A 16,295-nucleotide genomic window follows, 5' to 3' on the forward strand; every position below is an offset into this window, starting at 1 on the left:
GGCTGATTAAATGTCGTGTCATTTGTATCCTGGCATTTCCTGAGCTCTTCTTTGTGAGTTGTTGGCATGGTGTTGTGAGTGACAGTCCTTGTTTATTTCCTCTTTTTTAAAAGTAAGCCAATATACAAAGACATGGGTGAGTAGAAAAACATGTATGGGGTGTAATACACTCTCTTTCTGTTTCAGTTGGTCATGGTCAAAGTGAAGGTGAGAGGATGGAGCTCAAAAACTTCCAGATTTACGTCAGAGACTCCCTCCAGCACATTGACATCATGAAGGCTCGGTATCCCAAGCTGGCCGTCTTCATCGTTGGACATTCAATGGTAAGATTTCAAGCAAACCAAAAGAATTTTTGTAGCATGCCAAATACTAACACTTGATAGTTCCCTTTTGGGGATGCACCAAATTTTTGGCCGCTGAAAATTATATTATTTTCAGCCAATAGAGAAAATCTGCCAAAAATATAAGCCAAAGAAAGGCTACGCTGCTTTTTGTTTGTGTGTTTTTTTATCTGGTTTAATTCAAGGCATTGAGTTAAATGTAAAAAGTCTTATATTGTTTAATAAAATAATTAATTATTATTACAATGCTGTCAAATGATTTAGATTTTTGGCCAAGCACATCCAGAAGTTTTGGTTTCTGCCCAGCAGTTTCATTTTGGTGCATCCCTAGTTCTCTTTAGAGATTCTGTTGTAACTATGTTGTAAACGTAATAGAAAACATAATGTAAACAAACCTACAGTCTCTACCAACTCTACTAATACTCTAATCTAATAAGAGTTAGTTGACACATAGTAGTCGTAAAGTAACATATATATATATATATATATATTTAAGAGATTATCTAACACCCTGTTTACATCAATCAGATCACAATGGAGGGTACACTGTCATTTACAACTTGTGCTGTATGTATTTTGTAAGGTTTGGTATCAAAACCTAATTTAAAAATGTAGGCAATTGGGCTGAATCTGAAAATTTTGGTCTCTCATTGTGGTGCCAGCCTTGGGAATGTGCTTCTTTAAATGAATATCCTGTAAGTAATTTGTATAATTAACCTGCTTTCTGTAGATTTACAGCTCAATTTTTCAATGCATATGCTGATTATCTCACACATGCACAGTTTCAGGACAGTATGGAAAAGCACAGGCAGATGTGCTGAAGCAGGTTGGACATAAACACTGCAACAGGGTTAAAGACCGTAATGTTTGAGAATGAGGTCAGTAGGCAAAGAGTACGTGGTCTTATGTGGCTGTTTGCACATTTTGTTTTTGATATGGTTGAAAGTCGACAAGCTCAAAATATTTTCGACCCCATTTACTGCTGTTTTTTCGATTACATTTTTAAAAAGCATTTTGATACCCAATTTAACCCAAATTTATACCAAAATTCGTTACATTACAGTTTATTACTGTTAATCATTTGCATTTAAACTGTAGAAAAACTGATAAATTATGTTAAATTATACTGAAATTAGCCGTTTCAGGTTAATCATCATAAATTTAAGGTTTTAATGAGTTATTTTGTAAAACTGATCTGTGCATTTAAAGTAGTTTACTTTTAAAGTACAGTTTGTTCATGTGCAATAACTAAGAATTTATTGAATTAAACCTTAATTTTACAGAAATAAACCGACAACTACAACCAATTTCTGTAAAGTAAATAGTATTTAGTTATTTTATGTGTAAAAAAGGCCTTTATAGTAAAGTGTAACCTTGCAAATAAACATTTTTCAGTATTTATGAGGGAACAAAGTCAGGCACTCAGCTGAAAGAATTAGCAATGAAAGTGAATGCACATATATGTTAAGGTACAACCACAGTTGTATTTTCCTATCCAGCTGGAGGGTTTTTGCATAGGAACGCATAATATGGCACATTTTCCCTTTTTTATTTTGCATATTGATTTGTATTGCAATGTACCTATTGTTTCACGCAGCCTGATCTTGTCGGACAATTTTTCAGCAGCTCAATTTTGTATTTGCATTGTCACAAGTGTGGAAACGTCTAACATTTAGATTTAAATGTTTCCTACATTCATATTAAAATTCTTTCTGAGAATAGGACCCAAAAAGATGTAAATATTATTTCAGGATGGAAATTGTGTATGCAAACACATAACCCTCAGTTTACTAACTATGCAAAGCCAACTACAACTGTTGAGAGTAATAAAGTAAACCATTTGAAACTGTGATTCATGGGGTGGAGGCCACAGGAAGACCCGTTTGCTTTTGCTTTGTTACATTTTCCGTGTTCAACCAGACTACATGGCTAAGAATCCGCTTATAATGAAAACAAGAAACCAGCTGGAAGCTCTTTACTTTTCTTTTTTACTCGACTGTTCCTATTAATAAAACAGAGCAGCTGCATACTCAAGAAACTTCATTAGCCATATCGACTAGAAATGGGTTTGTATGTAGGTCAAAATCAAGACGTAGCATTTTGTTTGAATTATAAATACAATTATAATTAATTACAGTTATAAATACAAAAGTGATTTTAGATGCATTGAACACACATTAAACACAAGATTCTGTATTATTATAGTTTTTGAACATCTTCATTTAGTGTAACAGATGTATTTATGCAAAAATGCAACAGCACACTTGCAGTTAAAAACCAAATTTTGATTTGTTTCTTCAAATATAGAGAAGATTGACACAGTTTTAAACAATAATAATTTTTTAAAAAGTGTTGCGGTCTCACTTTATATTAAGTGGCGTTAACAACACTGACATTTGTCATCTGTTACAGTCAAGTTATTGTTGTGTAAATACATGTTTTTACATTGTACTTATGCTTGATTAAATACCTACAAGTAATTACATCTGTAATTACACTGTTGATCATCCCTAATACTTTAACCCACCCTCAAACCTACCCATACCACCAAACATGTCCCTAACCATATCCGTATCCCAACTCAAGAGCACCAGAAGTGTTCAGCAGTACATTATAAACACATTAAGTACATTGTATTTATATTTTAAAGTAAGTACATAGTAGTTAAGGCCACTTAATATAAAGTGGAACCCTGTGTTTCTCTATCTAGTGACTCATTTGTTTTGTCTTTGCCATAATGACAGAACATCATATTTTTCTAGTTATTTTGCAAGATACTAGTATTCAGCTTAAAGTTATTTTTAAAGGCTAAACTAGGTTAACTACATAAAAAAATACTTTTGTTGCTTGTTCATACTAATTTAAAATTAGTTGAAACAACATCACTCATTCTTAATTTTTTTGGGACAACGTAATTGTTTTATGTTCAATCTACATTCATTTGTAAAAACAACTAAGTTAACTTAACATATTTGTGTTGAGACATCTTGAGGGAATTGTGCAGAACCAAGCATTTTTTACAAAGTAGGCAAGTTAAAAGAATTTGGCAGGTTATTGGACAATGGGGGCATCACGGTGGCGCAGTGGGTAGCGCTGTCACCTCACAGCAAGAAGGTCACTGGTGCGAGCCCCAGCTGGGTCAGTTGGCATTTCTGTGTGGAGTTTGCATGTTCTCCTCGTGTTTGCATGGGTTTCCCACGGGTGCTCCGGTTTCCCCCACAGTCCAAAGACATGCGGCACAAATGAACTAAATAAGCAAAATTGACCGTAGTGTATGTGTGAATGAATGGGAATGTATGGGTGTTTCCAAGTGTTGAGTTGCAGCTGGAAAGGCATCCGCTGCGTAAAACATATGCTGAATAAGTTGGCGATTAATTCGCTGTGGCGACCCCGGATTAATAAAGGCACTAAGCCGTAAAGAAAATCCAAGAATAAATTGATAGTATTAATATTAATAATAATCAACTTTACTTTTTTAACTACTTTTTTAAAATGAGTTGAAACAACATAATTTTTACATTTATTTTGGGGGTAACTCAATTGTTTTGTGTTCAATCCAAATTTGTAAAAACAACTAAGTTAACTTAATAAATTTGTGTTTAACATAAAGGAATTGTGTGGAACCCAGCATTTTTTACAGTGTAGACAAGTTAGATTAATTAGGCAAGTTATTGGGCAATAATGGTTTGTTCTGTAGTCAGTTGAAAAGGGGGGCTATTAATAATAATAATAATAATAATAATAATAATAATAAACTTTATTTTATATAGCTCCTTTAAAAGTCAAACCATAAAGCCATTTACAAACATATGAAAAGTACAGAGGTAAAAAGATACATACAATGATACATGCATAAAAGACTAGACAAAACAAAGCAATTTAGAAACATTTCAAACCATATAAAAAAAATCCCATCCCTGGACCGGAAACACTGGATTTATGTTCTTGCACGGTGTAATATTGGGATTGTCTGTGAAAAGGATGCATGGCACTTCTATAACAACTTTTGCCTCATAGATATGTGCAATAACCAAGATAGAACACATGTTATTGTGATTTTTTAAAATTATTTAACCCTTGTGTGAATGTCCAATGTATGCAAGTTTGTTAGATTTAAAAGAAGTTTTAAGCAGAGATAAAATTAATAATTTATTTTCATGATTTCTATGTATTGTATAATTCTCTCTCTCTTTTACCCTCTCCTTGTTTTTGGCTCTGTTTATTTCCTTTGTTTGTTAGTTTAATTTATTATTTAGCATTTATTTGCCAGGGGTGGATGAGGTGGGGTATAAATAGAAATTGCAGTTTCTATATGTATGTGACAATATTTCCACTTGTCTAATAAAAATTTGATCACAACAAAAAAAATCATAAAAGCTATCCTAATACTGTAAGTTTTAAAGGGGTGGTCCACTACAATATCATATTTTAAACTTTAGTTGATGTGTAATGTAGCTGTGTAAACATAAACAACATCTCTGAATGTAATGCACTTAAAGTTCAATGCAAAGGGAGACATTGGCTTATACAGATTTAGCTTAGCAAAGCCTACAGCGAACAAAGTTAGAGGACTACAAACAAATACATGCGGGTTAGTGAGATCACAAGGGCTTCAGGTTGCACGCAATCACCATGCGCACACACCGCATGCAGCAAAGGGGCGTGGCCAGAGGTGCTGTAATGTTATAGCAGAGAAAGCTTAAATGCTGTCAAAACGCTGCTATTTCCACAGAGCTTCTTTAATTTATGTATTTAGGCTTTCAAGGGACACGACACAAAGATGCAAGTGCTTATGTCATTTTAATTATGTTCTAGGGAATTATAAAAAAGATATATAAGATATACTCTCCCAGTTCAGTGCTGGATTCGGTTAAAAACTCCTCAAAGTAGGAACTCCACCAACCATAGTAGAAGAAGCTGCGGATTGTGAGCAACAATCTTTAAGTATTTTTACATGTTAAAATTAATTTATTACATGCTTCTAGCATGTAGTTTCTAGCATTAATGGTATGTTGTAACATGGATCCGTAAACAAGGATGTAAACAATTGGAACTGCTGTTTGGCACCACTTACAATTTAGCTGCAAATTTAAATTTATCCATCAAACTGCTGTAAACACCCACAATCTACACCAGCACTGCAGTGTCTCTCTATGCGGTCACTTTCCTTGCGTTCTACATCTCATGTAAATGTTTCATATTACTTAAACATGCTTATTTCCAATTATATGTGAAAGACACTTCATTTTAGAGAGCAGACGTGAGGTTCAGCTGTGTCCTTTTCATTTTCTGTCTGATTCAGGCACAAACTGATACAGCTAACAGCTGCAATGACTGACAGTGTTTACACAGCGCAAAAGCACGTGCTTGTAGGGGCATGACGCTTTTCCTGGTGACATGGAGCCGATCTGCGAATCACAGCACATGTTAGCTGGCCAATCAGAGCCCCTTGAGGCTGGGCTTTCAGGGGAACTAAGAAAAATAACAGTCGTTTCCATGTTAGCTGAGTAGCAGTATATAACCAAAGTAAGATATGAAAAAAATTATTTGAGTACACATTGCTTTGCATACAAACACAACCAAGCCTTAAAAATTCACTCTGGACCACCCCTTTAAGTGACGATATGAAGAAAAAAAGAGATTCTGCATTATGAATATCGGAGGGCAAAGAGATCCACAATTATTCCCTATAATTTAATAATATTATCCTTAAAATATCCTTTTATTCCAACCAAACTAAAAGAAACAAGACTTTCTCCTGAAGGAAAATAAAATATGAAATACTGTGAAAAACGTCCAGTTTCGCTTGTGAAATATTTGTAAAAGAATTACCACTGGAGGGCTAATAATTAAGTCTTCAACTGTATTCAGACCTGTACTTTACTGAATTATTTTAAAGTGTTCCTTCTAAATCCTATATTTTAAACAATTGAAACTTTGTGCTGGCAAATGGTTGCAATAGAGTGGTTTAAAGCACAGTAGCAAATTATAAAGATTCAAAGTGATAATTATTGTGTATTTTGGGGCTGAACCATAATTAGAGTCTTTTAAAATGACTCATCAAATTATCTAAATATGCCTGACAACATTTTTAGGTATATGAACTATTATTACACTCACTGAATGACATATTAAAGAGTGTCTTGCATAAATCATTGCAGAAAGGTCATTATTTTTTCTTTCACTCGAAACAGAAGACACGTTAATGCTAGGAGACATCTAGTAATAATATCCATAATGCATCTCTCCCCTCTTCCTTCCCAGAAGATCTCAATCTAAATAATGAAGTGCGTTTTTTTTTTTTGCTCTCCGTCTCTGTTACTTTTATTTATTTCTTCCCCTCTTTCTCTCTCTTATCTTGTCCCTTATGTAATACACCAGCCTGTTTGGTCCTTATATAATCACAGCCTCAAGTATTTGATAAGAAATATAGAAAAATGAAACGACCTTCCATCTTGTTTCCTGTGTAAATGACGTGCGTATTGTTTAATAACCATGGGATTGTCTGTCCTTGTGCTTTTCGCTTCCTGAGACCTGAGGAACCCAAGTTACTGGCTGAATAAACATTTGCTTTCCTATCGCATGTTTACAGATGAAAGTGATCAGTGTCAAAATTGTGTGTGTGTGTGTGTGCTTGTAAAGGAAGTCACGTATACAAGCTGTTATAATTATCGGTCTGTTGGGTGTGTTTGAAACGTTACTCCCAGGGATGCAATTTATTGCAATTAAAAAGCAATTACATTATGTAATCGAATCAAAGCAAACCACCTATTTATTTGGGGCTGGTGTGCATTTGGTTGCGTGTGTCCAGAATGAGTGTGTGTTTGGGATTGTGGATGTGGACTGAAAGTGTGTGTAACTTCACGCTGGCCATTATCGGAGAGTCTTTGAAATGTGCTGGGAACTGCTCTTTAATCTCTCCACCTCTTTTGAATGCTGGCCTCTCCTCATGAATATTCATGGGCAGGTTCATAATGGCGACGAGATGAAGCAGAGCATCAGAAAATTACCAATTAGGGGCTTCTCGCCTAGAGGAAGGCTTGTGAGGAGGAAAAACATGTTTTTTATAAATTCGGTGAATAGTCAGATTTAAAACTTCCCAAATGTAATAACCATCAACTTGTGATTAAAAAAATGAATCAAATATATATATATATATATATATATATATATATATATATATATATATATATATATATAATATATATATATATATAATTAATTACAAAGAAACAGCAAGTAACACAGTTAATTAAACTGAAATTTCTTTTGAAGTATCACAGTGCAGCCTCAAAATGCTAATTAATTTTTATTTTAAAGTGTTAGACTTTGCCAGCATTCTTCAAACCAACGTTTTGGTACCCATTTCTCAGGAAGAAATTTTAATTGCTCAAAATATCATATGATTTTGTATGATCTCTTACTCTTTTGCAGTTCTCAGTGTAAATAAGCACCACTTTTTAAAAAATTAATATTTTTAACCATTTCTCAGTGACTATAACCATTTATTTGTGGTGCATTTAAACAAAACTGTTTTATTAAACAGCTATATGCCCTGCGTATTTCCAATTTTGGCTTTGGCATTGACTAATCTAATTTATAGAGCAGAGATGGCCAAAGTAGGGCCCGTGGGCCAAAATTTTAAGCTTTGATTTGGCCCACCTGAGAAAAGAGTGAGAATGATGGAGAGGGTTGGGGTGAATGCCTTTAACACAGAGGTCATCATTTTTTATTTGACGTAATCTTTTTTTTACTTTACCTCTTTTGTTTTATTGGTGAGCTACAAAAAAACTAATTAAAATTAATATACTGTCACTCGAAGGATAGAGGACTATATGCAGAAGACAATGGCGAGCGAATCAAGACAAAAGCCAGTGTAATTCTGTTATAAATTAGATTGTTTTGTTTTTACTGTAATAAGTTCATCATAAAAGGTAAAAAACTCTAGTATAAAGCAATGTTTCTAGTTGTTTTTAAATATAATTAAATTTATTTAAAAAATACCCAATCCAACTATATTTACCTTTGGTCCACTATAGTCTCAATCAAGTTTGGTTTTTGGCCCTTCATTAGGAAAGGTTTGGGCACCCCTGGTATAGATCATTTTGAGGAATGTAAACAATAACAATGGTCCTACTGTATTTCCTATTTACATCCACATAGTGATAAATAATGTTATGAGAACTGTTTTAACGTCAAGCAACGATTGAATTGCCTCTTGTCAAGGGTAAGGGCCAATAGCATCACCACATTAAAATAGTCTATATGCGCAAATATATTCCTGTAAAGTGTAGAAAATAGTCATTTAAAAGAGAGATCTGTGAGTGATGTACTCATTTACGTTCTTTCTGTTTCACATGAATATATGTTCGTTATGCTAAATTAATATTCACTTATTAGTTTTTCTTTCAGATTAGTCCTTTCTTTATCAGGGGTCGGCGGGTCGCCACAGCAGAATGAACCGCTTTCTATTCCAGCATTTATTTTACGCAGTGGATGCCCTTCCGGCTGCAACTGAATTAATAATAAAACATTATTTTATCTTTAAGAACCTCCTACAGGACAGCTAAGTGAGGAATTTGAGTTATTTTCATATATCGATGTCACTCTATCTTTCCAGCCAGCGGCAGGAAACTTCTACTTCTGCAAAATTGCTTCATTAGTATGCAAAGTGTATCACACTCAGAGAAGACGTTTGGCTAATATACCACCTAAACAATACAGATGTTTAATGAAACGTTAAAGAGACAAAAGTAATAAAAAATATTTGACATATATCTGACACATATTGATTTATATTTAAATCACCAACAGCTAATTTTATTGCAATTTTTAACAGTTTTTACAACAATTAGGGTTATTGAAAAAAACATTAATCACAATAAAATCAATAATACATTATTTACCTTTAAAATCTACCAATTAATTTACCCTTAAAATTGACCAATTAAATTTATTTTTTAAATTCCGCTATGGTGACCACTGCTTTATAAAGGGACTAAGCCAAAAAAAAATGAATGAATAAATGAATATATATATATATATATATATATATATATATATATATATATATATATATATATATATATATATATATATATATATATATATATATATATATAATTTTTTTTCAGTACTCCACAGCTAAACTTGTATATTTTTGCTGTTTTCACTAACATGACCGGGTCTTTTTGTTTTATTTCAGGGAGGAGCCATTTCCATTCTGACCGCATGCGAGAGGCCGCAGGATTTTACAGGTGTGGTTCTCATTGGCCCTATGGTTCAGATGAGTGCTGAATCTGCTACACCCTTCAAGGTAAATAATAATAATAATAATAATAATAATAATAATAATAATAATAATAATAATAATAATAATAATAATAATAATAATAATAATAATAAAAATCACACAAGAGTGCAAGCAAATTTCTCTTCTTCCCAAGTGAGCATTTGATTTCAATCACAGCCGAAACATGAGGCTGTAAATTAGATTTGCTGCCCTCTGCAGTCAGACGGTTAAACGCAATCAAATAACAATGGCTTGTAAATGTCAGCTGTCAAATAACAGCAGTAAAGCAATCAATAACTGCCTCTGTACAGTACATTGACATTTATTGCTGTTTTTGTTTTTTTGCTGTGGATGTAGAGAAATCATCATGCTAACCATGAACATGTTCCAATTGCATTTGATGACATGAAAGTATTGTTTATTATTTAAATGGATCGTTTTTGTAGATTGTTAATTTTTTACAGCAGTTAAAAAAGTATAGTAGTCTAATATAGTAGTATAACAGCAAATAATTCCAATTATAGCATTTTGATATGTAATATCAAAATATGATATGTCCATATTTGGGCCACTATATGTTTATACAGTATGTTGTGAACTAGGGCTGCACAATATGTCGTTTTAGCATCAATATGGCAATATGTGCATCCGCAATAGTAATATCGCAGGATCTCCAATGTTGAATTGGGATTTTATTTTACCAGGAACCACAGGTCAGAACATGGAATCATTGGAGATATTTACCCTAATGGAGCAAATGTTAATCATTTTCATATGTTTTTAAGGCATGTGACTGTATGGGCAAATCAAATTTGTTCAAAGCATTCAGGTAATTTTCAGTTCAAGAAGTTGTACCATTTGAACCTTCAATAAAAAATATTTTATTGAATTGTTTATGCAATAAAAACTGTGCAGTGCTATTTTTCATTGGATTATTCAAGTTCTGTTCCTGAATTGTTAGCAAACAAAGCTATTTAGGTCATCTGATGAAATTGTATTCATATTCCAATATACAGTTGAAGTCAAAATTATTTGCCCCCCTGAATTATTAGTCGCCCTGTTTATCCCCCCATTCATAAAGATGAATACACCTATAGTGATAGACCATTACAGCAATGGACTTACATGTAAATGTAAATGTAACACTTGATCTGAAAGTGAAAGTTTATCTAAAAAAAATTGCTAATTGTTAGTGACCCAGAATGTGAAAATTCTAAATGTTAATGCATTGTGATGGCTAATGGTTAGTAAAACTGGGAATGTGAACTATTTAAATTGTAAATACTAAAAATTGAGTCCTATAGTGTCTGATACCACAGAAATGTTACGAGAGTGTAAAAATGTTCAGTTCTCTGCAGTAAATTGATAATATCTGTGAATTCTTTTGCAGGTTTTTATGGCCAAAGTTCTAAACCGCTTGGCTCCTAAACTCACTCTCGGCCCAATCGATCCAAAATTTGTCTCACGGGATCCCAAACAGGTATGTGGAATGTATGTGAAAGGTCGTCTGTAATGTATATGTGTGTATATTATACCACTGACAGCTAGTGTTTAAACAGACAGTCCAGCTGGGTTATTTGTAATAATAATCTTATAATGTGTTGAAATAATATTTACACTGTAAATCTACTCTTTCAGAGTGAAGCATAAGCAATACATCGAGATGATAACATATGACTTTCATTTTCAGCCTGGCCATAAAATACTGAGATGTTCCACAGAAACAGCTTGTGCCGTTTATCTAGCCTTAGAAGATAGATATACCAGACTTCAAAAATTGAAGCTCACTGTTCTCAGAGAATCTGCTTTTTGTTAAGTTGTTTCCGGGTCCAAGCCTCTGTTCTTTTGTACTGAGAAAACCTTTTTTTTTATAGTTGTTTGTGAACACAGTTTAGCCATATCACACTGCATCACACACACCAATATTTGACCCATTTATCCACCTTTTTTTGCATGTGATGACAGCGTTTCTCTTCCAGCTAATGGAACTTCCGTTCAAAAGAACTGAAATTACTTTGTTTGAATTACAAAGTTACACTACAAATGGGTGACTCTAGAATTGGGGGTACATTTTGCATCTCCTAGATCAGGGGTGCCCAAACGTTTTCATATAAAGGACCAAAAGCCAAATATCATTGAGAGCCATGGACCGAAGTTAAAAATACCAAGCTATATTACATTAAAGTTGCCATGGGTAATTTCATTCATTTTCTTTTCGGCTTAGTCCCTTTATTAATCTGTTATTGAACTGAATTTACCTATAGCGCATATCTTTGGACTGTGGGGTAAACAAAAGCACCTGGAGGAAACCCACGTGAATGCAGGGAGAACATGCAAACTCCACACAGAAACGCCAACTGACCCAGCCGAGGCTTGAACCAGCGACCTTCTTGCTGTGAGACAACAGCACTACCTACTCTGCCACTGCGCATCTTAATTTCGTAATTTATCTCATAAAATTTTGTAAAAAAAATTACTTTAAATCATTTTAACTAATGCAGTATAAAAATGATAACTTATTGCAACAATAGCATAAATCACATTTAGAACACAGTGGATTTCAATGATGGATACACTAGTCAACCAGAATCTGCCTTTTCCTTTATTTGTCTTCTATCTGTCAGGTGACACAGTATGTACATTTAAAGTAAATCAGATTAATTTACACTGTTTAATTGAAACGTTTTACTTCAGTTAGCTTTTAACAATAAAACAAACAAACAAAAGGTTACATTATATTTGAAATGACAACCTCTAAACCAGAGGTGCCGGAACATTTTCTTATGATGGGCCAAAAACCTTGATTGAGGCTTGAGGGCCCAAAGTAAATATAGCAAACTGTATTTTATTAAAGTCGCCATGGCTAGTTTCCTAATTTATTTCATAACAATAGCAAAAATTACTTTAATCATATTACCTAATGAATTCTTTTGATCTTTTTACATCTTATTATGAATTTATTACAATAAAACTAATAATTCATGTTATAGCACAATAAAGTTTAATGCTGTATACACTAGTCATGATGCTGAAGTCTTATTAGGTCAAGTGACAGTATTTACAACATAAAATCATAAAATCTGATTCATTTACCACATTGAATTAAAACATTTAATTTCAGTGAGCTTTTTGTAGCTTTACAATAAAATAAACAAAATGTTAAGCTAAATCAGAAATCACAATCTCTGTTAAATCTATGTGAAGATTCACAAACTGATTTCGAGAGGAGCACGTGATATGATTGACTACAGCTGATCCTTATCGCTTTGGAAAGCACCCTTCTATCCTTTCCTTCTCCATCCTCCTCAATTCTATGATTGGGTGATATGGCGGCTCAGTGGCTGGCGCTACTAGCTCGCAGCAGGAGGGCCAATGATTCAAGTTCTAATTAAGCCAGTCGGTACTCTGTGCAGTGTTTGCATGTTCTCCCCGTGTTCACGTGGGTTTTCCCTGGGTACTCCGGTTTCCTTCAACAGTCTAAAAACATGTACATAAGTGAATTGTCATAAGTCACTGAATTGTCACAAGCACTTAACGCATGCATTCTAAATCGATTTGAACCACCATATTAACCAAAGTATATAGGCTCTTGAGAAATACTTGATCTTGTATCCCTCCTAGTGCTCATTGACCAGGCGGGAACCTTGGGCTCATCAATCTCCAAGCTCATGGTTCTCACTCGGGACAGCATGTCAAAGCTGCTATCATAGTATATATATAATGTGTATTCATAGATATTTTGTCATACAAATATAAAAGACTATAATACATTAACCTCTATAACTATTCAGCTTCAATTCTCATGAAATAATTAAGTCTTCATCTTTGTTTTTTTATGTTTTTTTTACTCTGTTAAGTTAAATAAATAGTTTTTCTTTATCAATTGTAATTTTCATCCATTCATTTATTTTCTTGTTGGCTTAGTCCCTTTATTAATCCGGGGTCGCCACAGTGGAATGAACCGCCAACTTATCCAGCAAGTTTTTATGCAGCGGACGCCCTTCCAGCCGCAACCCATCTCTGGGAAACGTCCACACACACACACTCATACACTATGGACAATTTAGCTTACCCAATTCACCTGTACCGCATGTCTTTGGACTGTGGGGGAAACCGGAACACCTGGAGGAAACCCACGCGAATGCAGGGAGAACATGCAAACTCCACACAGAAACGCCAACTGAGCCGAGGCTCAATTGTAATTTCAGTAACAAAAAATACTTCTTGTGTCTCTCCTTATATTCTAGTCAACACTTTAATATTGGTTATAAAAAGGCATAGCATTTTGAAAAGCACTGTTAGAAAAAGTATTTGACCTGCTCCAAGTGATGTCACTTCCTCTGGCAGGAAACTCTGAAACAAAGAATGGATACTAGAAGTCTAGAAGGGATACAGCTGCAGCCAGAAGTTAGCAAGAATTATTTATTATATTCATTAAAATATACATTTAATTGTATGTTATTACATTTAAATGAATGCCATTAGCATCACAAGCATATCTGTTTCCAAAACTCTTCACTGACTTCACCAGATTTGTATGTATTTACTACAGTATAGTAATTGGTCACACTTTACTTTGATGGTCCGTTTGTTGATTTAAGTTACATTGCATCTACAGTTCATGCCAACTAATTCTCATTAGATTATTAGTAGACTGTTAGGTTGGGGTTAGGGTTAGTGTAGGTTGACATGCACTTGCAAAGTTTCTTATAGTCAGTTAAATGTCTGTTAAAGGAGCAGTATCAACAGATATTAAGCAGACAGGCTACTAACACTTAAATGGACCATCAAGTGTTACCTAGTAATCTTCCAGTACAGTAATCTTCCAGACATGTCCCCAATATTGCTGCAAAAAGTTTAGTTTTTTTGCTTTTTAGTAATTCATAGGATATTCATGGTCTACTGATGGTAACTGGTTAACTCAAATTAAAGTTTTTAATAACAGCTAATAAATTATTTTTATGTGGATTAAACATAAGGTGGATTAAACACTATTGTCTATTAAACACTATCTGAGATCAGTCATGGATATAAACAAAACAATCTTGATTTTCAATAGTATTGCAGCAAACTATAAGCAAATATTAGTGCCATTTGTTGTTTTTCTTGAGACTATTTACGTCAGCAAGAGGGTTGTCTTGAAAACGGAGTTAGTGCTATTGGGATTGTGTTTTTAATACTTCTTCATCTCCATGTGTCTGTCAGGTGGAGGCATATGAAAAGGATGAGCTGAATTATCATGGGGGGCTACGCGTCTCGTTCGGGATGCAGATGTTGGATGCGACGTCTCGCATCGAGAGAGAGTTACCAGACATCAGGTGGCCCTTTTACATTCTACATGGAGACGCCGACAAACTGTGTGACATCAGAGGCTCTCGGTTATTGTATAATGAAGCCAAGAGCACTGATAAAAAACTGAAGGTGGGTCAAACCTTCAGAAATACTGGCCAAAATAATGCAAATATTTTGCTCAACTTCATGTCAATACATTTGTCTGTGGTGAATTACTTATTCTGAATACCAAAAATACATAATAACAAATATTTTAAATAACAGAATATCAAATTATCGCAGTTGTTGTAAATAAAATATTATTTACGGTAATTCCAAAAAGTAATATAATTTTTTATATATATATTTTTTCCCTTTTTCCATATTAGCTTGTTGTTATGCTTGTTTAAGAGGGATTTGTATACATGCATTATATTTAAACATATATACACTCACCGGTCACTTTATTAGGTACACCTTACTAGTACCGGGTTTGATCCCATTTTGCCTTCAGAACTGCCTTAATCCTTCGTGGCAAATAGATTCAACAAGGTACTGGAAATATTCCTCAAAGATATTGGTCTATATTGACATGATAGTATCACGCAGTTGCTGCAGATTCGCCAGCTGTACATCCATGGTGTGAATCTCCTGTTCCACCCCATACCAAAAGTACTCTATTGGATTGAGATCTGGTGACTGTGGAGGCCATTTAAGTACAGTAAACTCATTGTCATGTTCAAGAATCCAGTCTGAGATGATTCGTGCTTTATGACATGGCACTTTATCCTGCTGGAAGTAGCCATCAGAAGATGGGTACACTGTGGTCATAAAGGGATGGACATGGTCAGCAACAATACTCAGTTAGGCTGGGGTGTTGACACAATGCTCAATTGGTACTAATGGGCTACGAATAAATCCCCCACACCATTACACCACCACCAGCAGCCTGAACCGTTGATACAAGGCAGGATGTATCCATGCTTTCATGTTGTTGATGCCGAATTCTGACTGTACCATCCGAATGTTGCAGCAGAAATTGAGACTCATCAGACCAGGCTAAAATTTTTCAATCTTCTATTTTGGGTGAGGCTGTGCAAATTGCAGCCTCAGTTTCCTGTTCTTAGCTGACAGTAGTGGGACCCGTTGTGGTCTTCTGCTGCTTTAGAGCAGGTTCGACATTTTGTGCGTTCAGAGATGCCCTTCTGCATACCTTGGTTGTAGCGAGTGGTTATTTGAGTTACTGTTGCCTTTCTATCAGCTCAAACCAGTCTGGCCATTGTGCTCTGACCTCTGGCATCAACAAGGCATTTGCGCCCACAGAACTGCTGCTCGCTGGAGATTTTCTCTTTTTCGGACCATTCTCTGTAAACCCTAGAGATGGTTGTTCG

The 16,295-nt window shown here is 34.5% G+C and overlaps 1 protein-coding gene across 3 annotated transcripts in view; it reads left to right on the forward strand.

The window, feature by feature from the left end:
• mgll (monoglyceride lipase) overlaps window positions 1–16,295 on the forward strand; it is a 34,038-nt gene that overhangs the window by 13,884 nt on the left and 3,859 nt on the right. For all 3 annotated transcript variants that reach the window (XM_073909209.1, NM_200297.2, XM_068222890.2), the window contains 4 exon segments: window positions 187–323; window positions 9,547–9,657; window positions 11,024–11,113; window positions 14,839–15,054. In XM_073909209.1, coding sequence (XP_073765310.1) covers window positions 216–323; window positions 9,547–9,657; window positions 11,024–11,113; window positions 14,839–15,054 — 525 coding nt within the window. In that variant the 5' untranslated portion in view covers window positions 187–215.

This window comes from Danio rerio, chromosome 8, assembly GCF_049306965.1.
Source record: "Danio rerio strain Tuebingen ecotype United States chromosome 8, GRCz12tu, whole genome shotgun sequence".
Lineage (NCBI taxonomy): Eukaryota > Metazoa > Chordata > Actinopteri > Cypriniformes > Danionidae > Danio > Danio rerio.